The 21,074-nt window shown below is 48.2% G+C and overlaps 1 protein-coding gene across 1 annotated transcript; it reads right to left on the bottom strand.

The window, feature by feature from the left end:
- Window positions 1-236: 236 nt before the first annotated feature.
- On the bottom strand, window positions 237-9,970 carry LOC122934973 (lactoylglutathione lyase-like). The gene is made up of 6 exons (XM_044290660.1): window positions 9,740-9,970; window positions 2,514-2,596; window positions 1,969-2,109; window positions 1,636-1,700; window positions 1,371-1,460; window positions 237-742 (listed from the first exon to the last, which is right to left on the bottom strand). The coding sequence occupies exons 1-6, from the start codon at window positions 9,818-9,820 to the stop codon at window positions 657-659; spliced, it is 546 nt and encodes a 181-aa protein (XP_044146595.1). The 5' UTR covers window positions 9,821-9,970; the 3' UTR covers window positions 237-656.
- Between the last annotated feature and the right edge of the window lie 11,104 nt (window positions 9,971-21,074).

Here is a 21,074-nt window from a genome sequence, read left to right as displayed (position 1 = left end):
AACACATGACCACAGGATCAGACAACACAGGTTACTTGTAGTCTGTATCCATGGTTACTCAAGGGTTTGTATAGCAGCTGAGTACAGAAAACGAGAGACAACTATATATTACTTCCTTTTTGATGTATTGGATCACACCTGGTAAACGACAGCAACAAAAACACGTGCGCAAGCAGCGCCATCACTCCGGAGACCGCCCCGAAACATGTATAAAATATAGCAGACAACTCCCAGCGGACAGTCACTCCCCACAGGGTTTTCTGTTTATTGTCAGGTAACACAGAGTTGCGATGGTCGGAGCACGGTGACGACGTTCTACGCGGCGCGCTCCTGTTAAGGCACTAAATCTGGGCTAATACTGACGATGCACAGGGCGGCTCTAGAGCAGGTGATCAGTCACATGACCTGTCACTATACCAGAGTGATGTAGTGTAACGCTCTATAGTAGGGGTAGGCAATTCCTCCAGCTGCTGTGGAACTACAACTCCCAGCATGCATAGTTCCACTGCTCTACTCAGAACTGTCATAGACATGAATGGAGCATGCTGGGATCTGTAGTTTCACAACAGCTGTAGTGCTTAAGGATGCTGACCCCCGCTCTACAGCAGCATCACAATTTCTGCAAGAGGCGTCGGATGTGGAGCAATGGCGGCCGCTTACACGACGGACAAAATGTTGGGGCTGAGAATCTCGATCCAGTAGCCGTCAGGATCCTGAACAAACGCCAAGCCTTTCATTTTACCTGCAAGAAATCAGGAAGTCGCATCATTTACACCGATCATATACGGCTGGATAACTCTGCTCACACTCAAAGCTGCACCGAGAACACTGGTGGCTTCTTCTGCCCTCACACTGTACACATTACTACATAGCACACAGAAAAAGCAGCGCTCATTATTCTGATGCAATGTCCCATCCTCCAGTCATACCCAGAGCTGCAGTCTACATTCTGCTGACCTCAGAGACTCCAGCCCCATATATCAGAAGCGCAGTCATGTGACAACTAAGCTCTGAGCACAATTTCAACCATCATAGGAACCTTGAAGGCAGCCCTGGGTGTGACTGGAGTATAGGCACGGTGCAGGCAGCCCTGGGTGTGACTGGAGTATAGGCACGGTGCAGGCAGCCCTGGGTGTGACTGGAGTATAGGCACGGTGCAGGCAGCCCTGGGTGTGACTGGAGTATAGGCACGGTGCAGGCAGCCCTGGGTGTGACTGGAGTATAGGCACGGTGCAGGCAGCCCTGGGTGTGACTGGAGTATAGGCACGGTGCAGGCAGCCCTGGGTGTGACTGGAGTATAGGCACGGTGCAGGCAGCCCTGGGTGTGACAGAAGACAGATATTGGACAAGCAGTTCAGAGTCTTATTTACCGTCATCCGGTTTCTTCACAAATGTGACTCCGAGCTCCTCAAATCGCTTACATGCGACGTAGACGTCGGGGACCGCGATGCCGATATGACCTGTGACAAGGAGGAGAGCAGAGGGGTCGGGGTCAGCTCACTGAATTAAAGGGCCAGTACCCTATAACAGTGCAGCAGCGTTATAAGACGATGGCTGATAACAGCGGACAATAGGCTATTCACTGCACAGACCGCAGGTTTGATATCCCTTCGTCCACGGATTCTGACAACTTACCGAATCCACGCGGATCCGAGTTTCCATTGTGATACGGCTTCTCATCATTCTCTGTCCCCCAATTACTGCAGGAAATAAACACAAGAGGAGTCACCTGACGTCAGAGGGTACATAGTAGTAAAGGGGGGGGGGGGGGAACAAGCATTTGTGCTTACATAAACTGGAATGGAGCACAGCTGCAGTGTAAAGCATAGAAGAGGCATAGTGCAGCACAAGGAAGAGGTTGATTTCCGACTACCTCAAGCTGAAGACAGTGATCACAACTGTGCATAAGCACACCTGCAGTGTAAAGCATGGGGGACAACAGCCGAACCTGAGGAGAGCAAATCTTACTGTGTGAGCTCCAGGGTCGCTTTACGCGAAAATGTCCAGGCTGTCCTCTCATTTATGTCCTCAGGGATGTCCTTCTTGTCCTCATAGCCCATGAAATACAAGGAGAACTTCATAGAGGGGAAATCGAACTTCTGGAGGAGACTGAGGGAGACAAGACTCAAGTTACTATCCAGAATGCTCCTCGCCTTGTATTAAAGGGCCGGTCACCCAATAAAGGCCAGCTTATATCAGGGCTGGAGCGTTATAAGAGGAGCGGCTGATATCAGTCACATATGATGTAATGTCTCTGGAGGTTATATCAGTGCTGGAGCGTTATAAGAGGAGCGGCTGATATCAGTCACATAGGATGTAATGTCTGGAGGTCATATCAGCGCTGGAGCGTTATAAGCAGAGAACCCCTTTAAACATTAAAGCGTCCACTAGAAGCTGCCGGGCCGTACGCAGGAGTCGGTTCTTATGTCTCCGGGTACAATGAGCTGTATGTAGACTGTGACGGCACTGGGGGGCGCCCTCTGCTGGTCCCGGAGGACACTGGTCAGACTCACGTCATGCCGAGGCACTTGGTGTAGAACGGCAGCGATTTCTGGGGGTCTTTGATGCGGAGCATCGTCTGCTGCATCATAAAGTCCTGCAAGAGAAAGAAAAGACGTGAGAAGGAAACAGGACTCCAAAGCATCAGAGCAGGACAGCTCCAGACACTGAACAAGCAGGAACAGGAGGAAAACAGCAGGACAGTGAGAACCGAGTGCAGCTCTGGAGGTGAAAAGAGTATGAGAACTGTAAGTGCAGACAGAGGTACAAGAACTGAAGAGGTGGAAGTGACTGGAGTAGAACGAAGTGCAGCTCTGGAGGCACCTGGAATATAAGGGTGTATTAACACGTCGCAGATTTAGCCCCATCAGAATGAGAACGTTTTGCGGCACAATCACAGAAATGTCTGCAGCGAGTCTGCTGTGTGTGAACAGCCCCCAAGACATGGACCTCAGAGCAAGGACAGAAGAGTTTACTATTGCCGACTCCGCCCACCGCGCTGATCCGAAAAAATGTGACCAATTACAATGCAGAGGAGACACAATGTAACAACCCCTCTCCATATAGAACATTAACCGCCTCCCGACCGCCTAACGCACGGATGCGTCCTGGAGGCGGTCGATTCATTCCTCCTGGACGCATCCGTGCGTCATCTCGCGAGATGCGAGATTTCGGACTGAGCCGGCCAGCGCATGCAGCATCGCGGGCCGGCAAATGAACAATTTCGTCACCAGCCTGCCAGCCAATGATCGTTGCTGGCAGGCCGGCGATTTTTAAAATGTCGAATCACAAGCCATATTAGTAAATATGATCTGTTATATGGCTGCCTGCTCCTCTGCTGGTCCTTTTGGTCGGTTGGTCTCAGCAGAGGAGCAGGCTACACAGCGAGTATACCAAACAGTACACTTAGCCCCAAATCACCCCCTGCACCCCAATTAACCCCTTGATCACCACTTCTTGCCCCTGTCAAATCACTAGTGAAAGGGGGAAAGTGATCAGTGCAAACTGTCACTTTTTTTTTTCACTGGTATTGACCGTTAGGTTTAGGATAGTTTAGGCCCCTTTGTTAGGTAGTTTAGGGATCAGTTAGCGCCCACCGCACCGCAGTCTGTTATTCGCTGATTAGCATTTGTACTGTTATAGTATCTGGAAGTGATCAGAACTGATCACAGTCAGATCTATAATAGTATTAGTGTCACTTTAGCTCGCCCTCCACCCAAAACGCAGTGTTTGCCCGATCAGGCCTGATCGGTCGCCCACACGTGCGTTCACCCACGCCCGCCCCACCGCAGTGACAAAAAATGTGTTTTTTTTATCGCTGCACATTCACTTTACACGCACTGCGGCGATAAAAAACAATCAGTTTTGATATTTTTTATCAACCGCAGCGGCCTCCGGTACTTCGCTAGGCTCCCCTTTGTAAGACAGGCTTGCTTTTTTTTTCTTGGGTAGTCTCAGGGAATACCCCTAAATTTAGTTGCCCACATGTCTAACAGGGGGTATTCCTCTGAAGAGGCCTACAGGCTTCTGACCCAGTCGGATGAGGAATGGGAACCCTCATCTGATGAATCCAGCGGGTCAGAATACGAACCTGTAGAAAGCAGTGGCACTCTGACCCAAAGTTCGGACAAGGAGGCTGAGGTCCCTGATAGCACCAGGCGTACCCGGCCCCGTGTCGCTAGACCACAGGTTGCGCAGGATCCGCTTCAAGAGCAGCAGAGTGGGGCTGGTGCTGTCGGATTACGTGGTGAGGCATACACCAGCAGCGCAGCCCTCCCTGGACCAAGTACCAGCACTGCCGTACAACATGGTGAAGTGGCGAGCACCAGAAGGGCAGTTGAAGCTGGTACGGTGGCACGTGCAGTAGTGACCCCGTCGCAGCCACCGCAAAGACGTGCCCGTAGAGCCCCTAGAATCCCAGAGGTGCTGGCAAACCCTGATTGGCAGTCCCCAACTTCAGCCGCACCTGTAGTTTTCCCTTTCACTGCCCAGTCTGGAGTTCGGGTTGAGACGGCTCAGATCGGTTCTGCCCTGGGATTTTTTGAGCTGTTCTTGACTGCGGAGCTCTTAGACATAGTCGTGGCCAAAACAAACAGATATGCCACACAATTTATCACCGCTAACCCGGGAAGCTTTTATGCCCAGCCTTTCCGGTGGAAACCAGTCCAAGTTTCCGAAATTAAAACTTTTCTGGGCCTCCTCCTTAACATGGGCCTGACAAAAAAGCATGAATTGCGGTCATATTGGTCCACGAACCCGATTCATCACATGCCCATGTTCTCTGCTGCCATGTCCAGGACACGATTTGAGGTCATCCTGCGGTTCCTGCACTTTAGTGACAACACCGCCTCCCGTCCCAGGGGCCACCCTGCTTTTGACCGGCTCCACAAAATTCGGCCCCTCATAGACCATTTCAACCAGAAATTTGCAGATATTTATACCCCAGAGCAAAACATCTGCGTAGACGAGTCCCTGATACATTTTACCGGGCGCCTTGGCTTCAAACAATACATCCCAAGCAAGCGCGCCCGGTATGGGGTCAAATTGTATAAGCTCTGTGAAAGGGCCACAGGCTATACCCACAAATTTCGTGTCTATGAGGGAAAAGATCAGACCCTGGAGCCGGTCGGTTGCCCTGACTACCTGGGGAGCAGTGGGAAGACAGTCTGGGACTTGGTGTCACCCTTATTCGGCAAGGGATACCATCTTTATGTGGACAATTTCTACACAAGTGTGGCCCTCTTTAGGCATTTGTTTCTAGAACGGATTGGCGCCTGTGGTAACGCGCGAACTAGTCGCGCGGGCTTCCCCCAACGGCTCGTTACCACCCGTCTTGCAAGGGGGCAGAGGGCCGCACTGTGTAACGAAGAACTGCTCGCGGTGAAATGGAGAGACAAGCGTGACGTTTACATGCTCTCCTCCATTCACGCAGACACGACAATACAAATTGAGCGAGCAACCCGTGTCATTGAAAAGCCCCTCTCAGTCCACGACTATAACCTACACATGGGAGGGGTGGACTTCAATGACCAGATGTTGTCTCCGTATTTAGTGTCCCGCAGAACCAGACGCTGGTATAAGAAGGTGTCTGTATATTTAATTCAATTGGCTCTGTACAATAGTTTTGTTCTCTACAGTAAGGCTGGGAGAACTGGATCCTTCCTCAAATTTCAGGAAGAGATCATCGAGAGCCTCCTGTATCCAGGAGGTTCCGTGGCCCCATCCACCAGTGTAGTGAGCCGTCTACACGAGCGACATTTCCCCAATGTCGTTCCTGGTACCTCAACCCAACCGTCACCCCGAAAAAGATGTCGTGTCTGTAGCAGGAGTGGAATAAGGCGTGACACCCGCTATTTCTGTCCTGACTGTCCTGACCACCCTGCCCTATGCTTTGGAGAGTGTTTCCGGAAGTACCACTCACAGGTACACCTAGCATAGGGATCACATCTCACAGGACAGGCACACAGGGCTATTAGGGCCCATTCACTCACAGAGCTGCTGCAAACCTCTCCTTTCACCTGGGACAAAGTGCATAATGTACTTCGCCACATCTTTGGGCGATTTGCGCTTTGCACATTGTCCCATGGGAAAGGAGAGGTTTGTTCTATAAAAGGTAAAAAAAAACACCACCACAAAAAAAATAAAAAAACACCAGTAAGCAAAAAAGTTAAAGTTCAGTTTCAAAAGTTAAAAAAAGTTTATATGTTCTGTTCAAAAGTTATTATAAAGTTAATAAATTTATTGCGTTACGGCCTGGTTTTTATTTTTTTTACCTTCCATGTGGACCAACCGATCGACTAGCTGCAGCACTGATGTGCATTCTGACAGAAGCATTGCGCTGCTGTCAGATTACACGCAAGTCGGTGTATGCGGCGCTGCAAGACGGGATTTCTCCTCTGCAGTAACAGATACGTTTGCCAAGGCATACGAGCTGAGGAGGAGGCGGCGTTCCTATGCTTTGGCAAACACTTTGTATATAAAAAAAAATAAAAAATCCCGGCAATGATTTATTCATCCACATTGATTGATGTGAATGGAGAAATCTGGTTTGCCAGGGCATACGAGCCAAGTGGGTATGGATGTAGGGCGGAGCTCCTATGTCCTGGCAGACGCCTTTCCCCTCCTTTTTTTTTTGGGGCAGAGATTTTTTCATCCACATTGATCGATGCGAATGAAGAAATCTGTGCCGTTCATTTTTTTTTTCTTTCAGCCCAGAGGCTGAACGGAAAAAAAAAATCTCATTACCTGTATGCTCAATATAAGGAGAATGGCAGAAACTCCTAATGCTGGCCATACATGTAATGATTGCGGAGACCCTCAAATGCCAGGGCAGTACAAACACCCCACAACTGACCCCATTTTGGAAAGAAGACACCCCAAGGTATTCGCTGAGGGGCATATTGAGTCCATGAAAGATTTAAATTTTTGTCCCAAGTTAGCGGAAAGGGAGACTTTGTGAGAAAAAAAAAAAATATATATATATATATATATATTCAATTTCCGCTAACTTATGCCAAAAAAAAAATAATTCTATGAACTCGCCAGGCTCCTCATTGAATACCTTGGGGTGTCTTCTTTCCAAAATGGGGTCACATGTGGGGTATTTATACTGCCCTGGCTTTTTAGGGGCCCTAAAGCGTGACAAGAAGTCTGGGATCCAAATGTCTAAAAATGCCCTCCTAAAAGGAATTTGGGCCCCTTTGCCCACCTTGGCTGCAAAAAAGTGTGACACATCTGGTATCGCCGTACTCAGGAGAAGTTGGGGAATGTGTTTTGGGGTGTCATTTTACATATACCCATGCTGGGTGAGAGAAATATCTTGGCAAAAGACAACATTTCCCTTTTTTTTTTTTTTATACAAAGTTGGCATTTGACCAAGATATTTCTCTCACCCAGCATGGGTATATGTAAAATGACACCCCAAAACACATTCTTCAACTTCTCCTGAGTACGGCGATACCAGATGTGTCACACTTTTTTGCAGCCTAGGTGGGCAAAGGGGCACATATTCCAAAGAGCACCTTTTGGATTTCACCGGTCATTTTTTACAGATTTTGATTTCAAACTACTTCCCACACATTAGGGCCCCTAGAATGCCAGGGCAGCATAACTACCCCACAAGTGACCCCATTTTGGAAAGAAGACACCCCAAGGTATTTTGTGATGGGCATAGTGAGTTCATGGAAGTTTTTATTTTTTGTCACAAGTTAGTGGAATATGAGACTTTGTAAGAAAAAAAAAAAAATATATATCATTTTACGCTAACTTGTGACAAAAAATAAAAAAGTTCTATGAACTCACTATGCCCATCAGCGAATACCTTAGGGTGTCTACTTTCCAAAATGTGGTCATTTGTGGGGTTTTTCTACTGTCTGGGCATTGTAGAACCTCAGGAATCATGACAGGTGCTCAGAAAGTCAGAGCTGTTTCAAAAAGCGGAAATTCACATTTTTGTACCATAGTTTGTAAACGCTATAACTTTTACCCAAACATTTTTTTTTTTTTAAATCAAAGACATGTAGAAATGTCAGCAGCAATAAAATACCACCAAATGAAAGCTCTATTAGGCTACTTTCACACTTGCGCTTGATCGGATCCGTTCTGAACGGATCCGATCATATTAATGCAGACGGAGGCTCCGTTCAGTACGGATCCGTCTGCATTAATAACTTAGAAAAAATTCTAAGTGTGAAAGCAGCCTGAGCGGATCCGTCCAGACTTTCAATGTAAAGTCAATGGGGGACGGATCCGCTTGAAGATTGAGCCATATGGTGACATCTTCAAGCGGATCCGTTCCCATTGACTTACATTGTAAGTCTGAACGGATCCGCTCGCCTCCGCACGGCCAGGCGGACACCCGAACGCTGCAAGCAGCGTTCAGGTGTCCGCCTGCTGAGCGGAGCGGAGGCTGAACGCCGCCAGACTGATGCAGTCTGAGCGGATCCGCATCCATTCAGACTGCATCAGGGCTGGACGGAGGCGTTTGGGTCCGCTCGTGAGCTCCTTCAAACGGAGCTCACGAACGGACCCATGAACGCTAGTGTGAAAGTAGCCTTAGTGAGAAGAAAAGGAGGTAAAATTCATTTGGGTGGTAAGTTGCATGACCGAGCGATAAACGGTGAAAGTAGTGCAGTGCCGAAGTGTAAAAAGTGCTCTGGTCATTAAAGGGAGTCTGTCAGCAGATTTACCCCTTTTTAACAGTTGCCATTATGCTGTAGCCGCAAAACAGACGATTAACACAGTACCTTGATACGCTTTGGTGGACTTTTAAATCTGCCAAAAACGAACTTTGATGAGGGCTCGCAAGTGCTTAGGGCGGAGTCCACCGTGTTGGAGCCCAGGCAGCTCTGCCTCTTCGGCTCTTATTCCCGCCCAGCCTCCTCCTCTGCTCGCCTGTCTGTTGTCTCTCCCCCTCAGCGAGATCCCGCGCCGATGCGATAACTTCCTTAGCCGGGGCATGCGCACTGCAATGCCCATTGCTGACACGGCATCGCAGTAGCTTATGCGCATGCCCCGACCAAGGAAGTCATCGCGTCGGCGCGGGATCTCGCTGAGGGGGAGAGACAACAGACAGGCGAGCAGAGGAGGAGGCTGGGCGGGAATAAGAGCCGAAGAGGCAGAGCTGCCTGGGCTCCAACACGGTGGACTCCGCCCTGGGCACTTGCGAGCCCTCATCAAAGTTCGTTTTTGGCAGATTTAAAAGTCCACCAAAGCGTATCAAGGTACTGTGTTAATCGTCTGTTTTGCGGCTACAGCATAATGGCAACTGTTAAAAAGGGGTAAATCTGCTGACAGACTCCCTTTAAGGGGGTTTCAGCTAGCGGGGCTGAAGTGGTTAAAGACAGGTACGGCGCAGGCACGATATTTGGAATTCAAACAGGGCCAGCAGAGAACGATCCCGTTCCCTGGCCCTGTCAATCACACAGCGGAGGGGGCGTCATTAGGATCGGAGGATGCGGCTGCTACCATCAAGTAGCAAGGTAATTTACATATTATAAAAATACCTTTTTATCAAATTCTACTGAACCAAAATGATTATTTAGCCTATGTATGCAGAGCTCGCAGTATAGGGATTATTAGTAAACAAAAAAAACAAAAAACGGTTTAGTGGGGTGACGGAAGCCCTTTAAGGGCCCTACACTGCCCCCTCAGCCCCAATATGACAGCCTCAGGGGTGAGAGGCTATAAGGGGGAGTGGGGGGTCTGCATGTCAGGCTCAGTATGTGGGGGCCCACGTTACCTTGGTGACCGGCTCCGGGTCCGTACAGGCCGCGTACGCCACCTCATCGCTCAGCCCGTGCAGCTCCTGCGTCTCCGCCATGTCAGTGACCCTTCGACCACAGCCCGGGTACGTCACAGCCCACCTGCAGCCAATCAACGATGACTGGGGCGGGGCTACTGTCACCTGGATCCGAGAGCTCACCTAATCGGGAATGTCGCTCCGCCCCATCTCCCGCTGCTCGCTCTGATTGGTTTATGATCGGTCAGAGGTCAGTTGCGCGGCTGGTTAATCCTAGGTCATGTGACAGGGCGGGGCTGCGTCGCCAAGAGAGCCGATGGGAAATCCGTGCCTGCTGCTGGGAGCGGGGCCGATGGGAGGAGGGGCGGGGATGTGGAGGCAGAGGGCGGGGTTTCACAGATTTTCTTGTTATCTCAACACGAAGCGTTTAATGGACTGCGGTTAGTAAAGAAGCAGAAGACGGAGACTCCATCAATCTTCTCATGATCTATTATAAAGCTGCCAAGTTAAGCCTCACCCCAAAGAGGGTGTGGTTGTGAGGGCGTGGCTTAACACGGGTGTTATTTGCCCGATGGACAGATCATATAGAATTTTTCACCTTTTTTTTTTTTATTAAAGCATTTTTTCACCTGTTTTTAAAGGGAATACCCACCCAGATTTTGGACTATTATCTAAAGTAAGTAATACATAAGGAGTCCGGCAGATAAGAGCCCAGATCAGTATTTTTCTTTACCAGTAATAGTAATGGCCCCATTAGTGCCCCAGTAATAGTAATGCCCCCATTAGTGCTCCCCAGTAATAGTAATGCCCCATTAGTCCTCCCCAGTAATAGAAATGCCCCCATTAGTGCCCCCAGTAATAATAATGCCCCCATTAGTGCCCCCAGTAATAGTAATGCCCCTATTAGTGCCCCCTAGTAATAGTAATGCTCCCATTAGTGCTCCTAGTAATAGTAATGCCCCCATTAGTCCTCCCCAGTAATAGTAATGCCCCCATTAGTGCCCCATAGTAATGCTCCCATTAGTGCCCCCAGTAATAGTAATTCCCCCATTAGTGCCCCCAGTAATAGTAATGCCCCCATTAGTGCCCCCAGTAATAGTAATTCCCCCATTAGTGCCCCCTAGTAATAGTAATGCTCCCATTAGTGCCCCCAGTAATAGTAATTCCCCCATTAGTGCCCCCTAGTAATAGTAATGCTCCCATTAGTGCCCCCAGTAATAGTACTGCCCCCATTAGTGCTCCCCAGTAATAGTAATGCCCCCATTAGTCCTCCCCAGTAATAGTAATGCCCCTATTAGTGCCCCCAGTAATAATAATGCCCCCATTAGTGCCCCCAGTAATAGTAATGCCCCCATTAGTTCTTTCCAGTAAAAGTAATGCCCCCATAAGTGCCCCCAGTAAAAGTAATGCCCCTATTAGTGTCCCCAGTAATAGTAATGCCCCCATTAGTGCCCCTAGTAATAGTAATGCTCCCATTAGTGCCCCCTAGTGATAGTAATGCTCCCATTAGTGCCCCAGTAATAGTTGTGCCCCTATTAGTGTCCCCAGTAATAGTAGTGCCCCCTAGTAATAGTAATGCCCCCAGTAATAGTAATTCTCCCATTAGAGCCCCCAGTAATAGTAATTCTCCCATTAGTGCCCCCAGTAATAGTAATTCTCCCCTTAGTGCCCCTAGTAATAGTAATGCCCCCGTTAGTGCTCCCCAGTAATAGTAATGCCCCCATTAGTCCTCCCCAGTAATAGTAATGCCCCTATTAGTGTCCCCAGTAATAATAATGCCCCCATTAGTGCTTCCAGTAATGGTAATGCCCCCATTAGTTCTTTCCAGCAAAATTAATGCCCCCATATGTGCCCCCAGTAATAGTAATTCCCCCATTAGTGCCCCCTAGTAATAGTAATGCTCCCATTAGTGCCCCCAGTAATAGTTATTCCCCCATTAGTGCCCCCAGTAATAGTAATGCCCCTATTAGTGCCCCCTAGTAATAGTAATGTTCCCATTAGTGCTCTCCAGTAATAGTAATGCCCCCATTAGTCCTCCCCAGTAATAGTAATGCCCCCATTAGTGCCCCCTAGTAATAGTAATGCTCCCATTAGTGCCCCCAGTAATTCTCCCATTAGTGCCCCCAGTAATAGTAATTCCCCCATTAGTGCCCCCTAGTAATAGTAATGCTCCCATTAGTGCCCCCAGTAATAGTAATTCCCCCATTAGTGCCCCCCTAGTAATAGTAATGCTCCCATTAGTGCCCCCCAGTAATAGTAATGCCCCCATTAGTGCCCCCAGTAATAATAATGCCCCCATTAGTGCCCCCAGTAATAGTAATGCCCCCATTAGTTCTTTCCAGTAAAAGTAATGCCCCCATAAGTGCCCCCAGTAAAAATAATGCCCCTATTAGTGTCCCCAGTAATAGTAATGCCCCCATTAGTGCCCCCTAGTAATAGTAATGCTCCCATTAGTGCCCCCAGTAATAGTTATGCCCCTATTAGTGCCCCAAGTAATAGTAGTGCCCCCTAGTAATAGTAATGCCCCCATTAGTGCCCCCAGTAATAATAATTCCCCTATTAGTGCCCCCAGTAATAGTAATGCCACATTAGTGCCCCCAATAATAGTAATTCCCCCATTAGTGCCCCCATCAATAGTAATGCCCCATTAGTGCTCCCAGTAATAGTAATGCCCACATTAGTGTCCCCAGTAATATTAATGCCTTCATTAGTGCCCCCCAGTAAAAGTAATGCTCCCATTGGTGCCCCCAGTAATAGTAATGTCCACATTAATGCCCCCAGTAATAGTAATGCCCCCATTAGTGCCCCCCTAGTAATAGTAATGTCCCTATTAGTGCCCCCCAGTAATAGTAATGCTCCCATTAGTGCCCCCAGTAATAGTTATGGCCCCATTATTGTCCCCTAGTAATAGAAATGCCCCATTAGTGCCTCCAGTAATAGTAATGCCCCCTTTAGTGCCCCCCCAGTAATAGTAATGCCACAATAGGTGCCCCCAGTAATACCACCATTAGTGCCCCCAGTAATAGTAATGCCTCCATTAGTGCCCCCAGTAATAGTAATGCCTCCATTAGCGCCCCCAGTAATAGTAATGCCTCCATTAGCGCCCCCAGTAATAGTAATGCCCCTATTAGTGCTATCCAGTAATAGTAACGCTCCCAGTAAAGCCTCATGCACATGACCGTTGTTTCATTCCGTGTCCGTTGTTCCGTTTTCCGGGATTTTCTGTGGACCCATTGACTTTCAATGGGTCCGTGGAAAACTCGGCTAATGCACCGTTTGTCATCTGCGTCCGTGATCCGTGTTTCCAGTCCGTGAAAAAAATATGACCTGTCCTATTTTTTTCACGGACAACTGTTCGCGGACCCATTCAAGTCAATGGGTCCGTGAAAAAACACGGAGGCACACAAGATTGTCATCCGCGTCCGTTTTTTTCTTATTATTTGCATGGCAAACTTGACTTAGATTTTTTTTTACTTTCCTTAATGTCTGGTGATCCTCCAAAAATAAAGGAACACAGACGGAAACAAAAACGGACACGGATCATGGAACAACGGAACCCCTTTTTGCGGACCGCAAAAAAATATTGTCGTGTGCATGAGGCCTAATAGTAATGTCACTATTAGTTTCCCCAGTAATATTAATGCCCCCATTAGTGCTCCCAGTAGTATTAATGCCTTTATTAGTGCCTCCCAGAATTAATAATGCCCTCATTATTGTCCTCCAGTAATATTAATTAATGCCTCCATTAGTGACGCCCCAGTAATAGTAATGCCCCCAGTAATATTAATGCCGCCATTAGTGCCCCCAGCAATAGTAATGCCCCCATTAGTGCCCCCAGCAATAGTATTGCCCCCATTAGTGCCCTTAGTAATATTAATGCCGCCACTAGTGCCCACAGCAATAGTAATGCCTCCATTAGTGCCCCTCAGTAATAGTAATGCCGCCATTAGTGCCTCCCAGTAATAGTAATGCCCTCATTAGTGCCTCCCAGTAATAGTAATGCCCTCATTAGTGCCCACTAGTAATATTAATAACCCCATTAGTGCCCCCAGTAGTATTAATGCTTTCATTAGTGCCCCCAAGAATTAATAATGCCCTCATTAGTGCCCCTCTAGTCATATTAATGCCCCCATTAGTGTCCCCCGGTAATAGTAATTGCCTCATTAGTGCCTCCAGTAATAGTAATGCCTCCATTAGTGACCACCCAGTAATAGTAATTACCTCATTAGTGCCTCCAGTAATAGTAATGCCCCCATTCGTGCCCCCCAGTAATATTAATGCCCTCATTAGTGCCCTCCAGTAATAGTAGTGCCTCCATTAGTGGTCACAGTAATAGTAATAGGGCAGCAACGATTAATCAAAGTTATCGATAATATTCGATAACGGGATTCATTGTCGACGAATCCCGTTATCGAATATTTTGCCGATTCATTGCTATGCGGGCGGGAGCGGGCGGTCAGGTGCTATGCCTGCGGGTCCTTAACCGGCAGTAACTTTTACTTTAACACTAAATCACTGCATCTTTATTACCTTACATTGAAGCTCCAGTAACAGGCAGAGCGGGCGCGGTGTAACGTCACTTACTCACGTGACGCCCATGCTCTGCCTGCTTCATTCACAAAGTGGGCGGAGCAGGCGCGTCACGTGAGTAAGTGACGTTACACCGCGGCCGCTCTGCCTGTTACTGGAGCTTCAATGTAAGGTAATAAAGATGCAGTGATTTAGTGTTAAAGTAAAAGTTACTGCCGGTTAAGGAATACTCTACTGATGTGAGCGGCGGGGCCGGGGCTGTTATGGGGAGGGGGATCTGTGGATGGCACATATAGCATAAGATGCTATATAGTGTCATCCATAGATCCCCTCCACATAACAGTGCATCCACAGATCCCCCTCCCCATAACAGTGCCATCCACAGACCCCCTCCCTATAACAGTGCCATCCACAGATCCCCCTCCCCATGACAGTGCCATCCACAGACCCCCTCCCCATAACAGTGCCATCCACAGATCCCCCTCCCCATAACAGTGCCATCCACAGATCCCCCTCCCCATAACAGTGCCATCCACAGACCCCCCTCCTTATAACAGTGCCATCCACAGACCCCCCTCCTTCTAACAGTGCCATCCACAGACCCCCCTCCTTATAACAGTGCCATCCACAGACCCCCCTCCCTATAACAGTGCCATCCACAGACCCCCCTCCCCATAACAGTGCCATCCACAGATCCCCCTCCCCATAACAGTGCCATCCACAGATCCCCCTCCCCATGACAGTGCCATCCACAGATCCCCCTCCCCATAACAGTGCCATCCACAGATCCCCCTCCCCATAACAGTGCCATCCACAGACCCCCTCCCTATAACAGTGCCATGCACAGATCCCCCTCCCCATGACAGTGCCATCCACAGACCCCCTCCCCATAACAGTGCCATCCACAGATCCCCCTCCCCATAACAGTGCCATCCACAGATCCCCCTCCCATAACAGTGCCATCCACAGACCCCCCTCCTTATAACAGTGCCATCCACAGACCCCCCTCCTTATAACAGTGCCATCCACAGACCCCCCTCCTTATAACAGTGCCATCCACAGACCCCCCTCCCTATAACAGTGCCATCCACAGACCCCCCTCCCCATAACAGTGCCATCCACAGATCCCCCTCCCCATAACAGTGCCATCCACAGATCCCCCTCCCCATGACAGTGCCATCCACAGATCCCCCTCCCCATAACAGTGCCATCCACAGATCCCCCTCCCCATAACAGTGCCATCCACAGACCCCCCTCCCTATAACAGTGCCATCCACAGATCCCCCTCCATATAACAGTGCCATCCACAGATCCCCCTCCCCATGACAGTGCCATCCACAGATCCCCCTCCCCATAACAGTGCCATCCACAGACCCCCTCCCCATAACAGTGCCATCCACAGATCCCCCTCCATATAACAGTGCCATCCACAGATCCCCCTCCCCATGACAGTGCCATCCACAGATCCCCCTCCCCATGACAGTGCCATCCACAGATCCCCCTCCCCATGACAGTGCCATCCACAGATCCCCCTCCCTATAACAGTGCCATCCACAGATCCCCCTCCCCATGACCGTGCCATCCACAGACCCCCTCCCTATAACAGTGCCATCCACAGATCCCCCTCCCCATGACAGTGCCATCCACAGACCCCCCTCCCTATAACAGTGCCATCCACAGATCCCCCTCCCTATAACAGTGCCATACACAGATCCCCCTCCCTATAACAGTGCCATCCACAGATCCCCCTCCCTATAACAGTGCCATCCACAGACCCCCTCCCTATAACAGTGCCATCCACAGATCCCCCTCCCTATAACAGTGCCATCCACAGACCCCCCTCCCTATAACAGTGCCATCCACAGATCCCCCTCCCTATAACAGTGCCATCCACAGATCCCCCTCCCTATAACAGTGCCATCCACAGACCCCCCTCCCTATAACAGTGCCATCCACAGATCCCCCTCCCTATAACAGTGCCATCCACAGATCCCCCTCCCCATGACAGTGCCATCCACAGATCACCTCCCTATAACAGTGCCATCCACAGATCACCTCCCTATAACAGTGCCATCCACAGATCCCCCTCCCCATGACAGTGCCATCCACAGATCCCCCTCCCATAACAGTGCCATCCACAGATCCCCCTCCCTATAACAGTGCCATCCACAGACCCCCCCTCCCTATAACAGTGCCATCCACAGACCCCCCTCCCTATAACAGTGCCATCCACAGACCCCCCTCCCTATAACAGTGCCATTCACAGATCACCTCCCTATAACAGTGCCATCCACAGATCCCCCTCCCCATGACAGTGCCATCCACAGACCCCCCTCCCTATAACAGTGCCATCCACAGATCACCTCCCTATAACAGTGCCATCCACAGATCCCCCATAATAGTGTCATCCACAGTTCCCCCATAACAGTGCCATCCACAGATCCCCCATAATAGTGTCATACACAGATCCCCCATAACAGTGTCATCCACAGATCCCCCATAACAGTGTCATCCACAGATCCCCTCCATAACAGTGCCATCCACAGATCCCCCATAACAGTGTCATCCACAGATCCCCCATAACAGTGTCATCCACAGATCCCCCATAACAGTGTCCTCCACAGATCCCCCATAACAGTGTCCTCCACAGATCCCCCATAACAGTGTCATCCACAGATCCCCTCCATAACAGTGTCATCCACAGATCCCCCATAACAGTGTCATCCACAGATCCCCCCATAACAGTGTCATCCACAGATCCCCCATAACAGTGTCCTCCACAGATCCCCCATAACAGTGCCATCCACAGATCCCCCATAACAGTGCCATCCACAGATCCCCCATAACAGTGCCATCCACAGATCCCCCATAACAGTGCCATCCACAGATCCCCATAACAGTGTCCTCCACAGATCCCCCATAACAGTGCCATCCACAGATCCCCCATAACAGTGCCATCCACAGATCCCCCATAACAGTGCCATCCACAGATCCCCCATAACAGTGCCATCCACAGATCCCCCATAACAGTGCCATCCACAGATCCCCCATAACAGTGTCCTCCACAGATCCCCCATAACAGTGCCATTTACAATTTGTTTTAATATGGCCTTTGAACATAATTTTTTAATTAAAATCATATAAACCCCTTTTTTTCTCATTTTGGTGTTTTTTCCCCCCGATTAATCAATTAAATTATCGACAACTAATCGATTATTAAAATAATCGTTAGCTGCAGCGCTAAATAGTAATGCCCCCATTCGTGCCCCCAAGTAATAGTAATGCCCCCAAGTAATAGTAATGCCCTCATTAGTGCCCCAGAAATAGTGATGCCCCCATTAGTGCCCCAGTAATAGTAATGCCCTCATTAGTGTCACCCAGTAATAGTGATGCCCCCATTAGTGCCCCAGTAATAGTGATGCCCTCATTAGTGCCCCAGTAATAGTGATGCCCTCATTAGTGTCACCCAGTAATAGTGATGCCCCCATTAGTGCCCCAGTAATAGTGATGCCCTAATTAGTGCCCCCCAGTAATAGTAATGCCCCAGTAATAGTGATGCCCCCATTAGTGCCCCCCAGTAATAGTGATGCCCTCATTAGTGCCCCCCAGTAATAGTAATGCCCCTATTAGTGCCCCCCAGTAATATTAATGCCCCCATTAGTGCTGCTAAAAAACTCACCTCCTCCATTTGCTCGCGCTGCAGTGAAATGCTGACTGGAGGACAGGACCAGCGAGACGTCATCACGCTGGAGCGCCGGTCCTGTCCTGAGCTTCCAGTCAGCAGCGAATGTTCCCCGCAGTTCGAGCAAATGGAGGAGGGGAGTTCAGTTTTTTGGGTTTTTTTTTACACAAGTGGGGGAGAGGTAAAGGCTGTACTAATGAGTGCTCCAGAATGGAAGCGCTCATTAGTAATAGTGGCAAGTGCACATTGAAATGAATTACGGCTTGGTTGAATTACTGGCCAGGTGACGACCCTAGCCACCACTAGGGGGAGCTCAGCGCATAGGAATTTATGCAGTTTCCATTGACTGAATGGGAACCGTAATCATCTGTCTGCAGTGAGCTCCCCCTAGTGGTTTAATGCAGCATTTTCACACGGGATAGAAAGGGGGTTCAGTCTGGGGGCCCCTGCTCCCAGGAGTCCTGTGGTCGGCCTCCATTGAAGGTCACTGTGGATGCTTTTCTACCTTAGAGACCCCCAGAGCGGAGGCTCAGTGCAGATGACTGGCGAGACTGATTAATGGCTGTTGCGCTCCTGGGAGCCCGTGACTACTGAGCCAGTCACAGAAGGCACTACGAGGCACAGGTCTGTTCATAAATCTGGCGCTTCTGACGACTGCCCATGTGTCAGAAATTCACATTTATGCCGGCTTCTGGCATAAATTATAGTAAATGAGATGGTTCACATGAGGCCACGCCCCTCCGAATAGGCCACACCCATTTGTCTGAATTGTTGAGGACAGTGGGAAGTCAGAAATGATCTCACAAAAATGGGGAGTGTCTCCGTACCGTGTACCTATATGTGGGATCGCAGCAGAGGTAAGTAGCCATCTGGGGACAGGCTGTGGTGTCAAGTGATTTCTCCTGCCCTGTGTGTGTGAACATGGCCCGTGCTGGGGTCACCGATCATCAGTGTCCCCTGGAAGCTGCGCAGGCGCCTCCGCTCAGGACCTCTGCAGGACCGCTCACCGCCGCAGCCAGGACTTCAGGTAATGGGGTATGCCTGTAAAACTCTGGGGAAGCCGCCCTGGCAATACACACAATATACAGTATACCTCTACACTGTATATTATACAGCATGGTGCAGGGATTATAATGTATATTATACAGCATGGTGCAGGGATTATAATGTATATTGTACAGCATGGCGCAGGGATTATAATGTATATTATACAGCATGGTGCAGGGATTATAATGTATATTATACAGCATGGCGCAGGGATTATAATGTATATTATACAGCATGGTGCAGGGATTATAATGTATATTATACAGCATGGTGCAGGGATTATAATGTATATTATACAGCATAGTGCAGGGATTATAATGTATATTATACAGCATAGTGCAGGGATTATAATGTATATTGTACAGCATGGCGCAGGGGTTATAATGTATATTGTACAGCATGGTGCAGGGATTATAATGTATATTGTACAGCATGGTGCAGGGATTATAATGTATATTGTACAGCATGGTGCAGGGATTATAATGTATATTGTACAGAATGGTGCAGGGATTATAATGTATATTATACAGCATAGTGCAGGGATTATAATGTATATTATACAGCATAGTGCAGGGATTATAATGTATATTGTACAGCATGGCGCAGGGGTTATAATGTATATTGTACAGCATGGTGCAGGGATTATAATGTATATTGTACAGCATGGTGCAGGGATTATAATGTATATTGTACAGCATGGTGCAGGGATTATAATGTATATTGTACAGAATGGTGCAGGGATTATAATGTATATTATACAGCATAGTGCAGGGATTATAATGTATATTGTACAGCATGGCGCAGGGGTTATAATGTATATTGTACAGCATGGTGCAGGGATTATAATGTATATTGTACAGCATGGTGCAGGGATTATAATGTATATTATACAGCATAGTGCAGGGATTATAATGTATATTGTACAGCATGGTGCAGGGATTATAATGTATATTATACAGCATGGTGCAGGGATTATAATGTATATTATACAGCATGGTGCAGGGATTATAATGTATATTATACAGCATAGTGCAGGGATTATAATGTATATTATACAGCATGGTGCAGGGATTATAATGTGTATTGTACAGAATGGTGCAGGGATTATAATGTATATTATACAGCATGGTGCAGGGATTATAATGTATATTATACAGCATAGTGCAGGGATTATAATGTATATTATACAGCATAGTGCAGGGATTATAATGTATATTATACAGCATGGTGCAGGGATTATAATGTATATTATACAGCATGGTGCAGGGATTATAATGTATATTATACAGCATGGTGCAGGGATTATAATGTATATTATACAGCATAGTGAAGAGATTATAATGTATATTATACAGCATGGTGCAGAGATTATAATGTGTATTGTACAGAATGGTGCAGGGATTATAATGTATATTGTACAGCATGGTGCAGGGATTATAATGTGTATTGTACAGAATGGTGCAGGGATTATAATGTATATTGTACAGCATGGTGCAGGGATTATAATGTATATTATACAGCATGGTGCAGGGATTATAATGTATATTATACAGCATGGTGCAGGGATTATAATGTATATTATACAGCATGGTGCAGGGATTATAATGTGTATTGTACAGCATGGTGCAGGGATTATAATGTATATTGTACAGCATGGTGTATGAACTATACTGTATATTGTCCGGCACGGTGTAACCTCAATACTTTTGCTGTACAATATACATTATAATCCCTGCACCATGCTGTATAATATACATTATAATCCCTGCACCATGCTGTACAATATACATTATAATCCCTGCACCATGCTGTACAATATACATTATAATCCCTGCACTATGCTGTAGTGCACCTTTGATGGCGCTGTGCCCAGCTCTGGGCCGACCCCGCTTAGCAGCTGCCAAGGCTTAGAGGGAACACTGCCGATTATAGCTAAGATTTAATGTGGCAGAGCTACAGGGCTTCCGGGAATAAAGACAATAGCAGAAAAGGGATATAAATGATAAGGTCACCGCCGGACACCTTACACTGTAGTGTACATACGGTGCAGGAATCCTGCATTCTGTATGGAGGCCA

Source organism: Bufo gargarizans, chromosome 4 (genome assembly GCF_014858855.1).
Source record: "Bufo gargarizans isolate SCDJY-AF-19 chromosome 4, ASM1485885v1, whole genome shotgun sequence".
Taxonomy (NCBI): Eukaryota; Metazoa; Chordata; class Amphibia; order Anura; family Bufonidae; genus Bufo; species Bufo gargarizans.
This window is presented reverse-complemented; position numbering and strand designations above follow the sequence as displayed.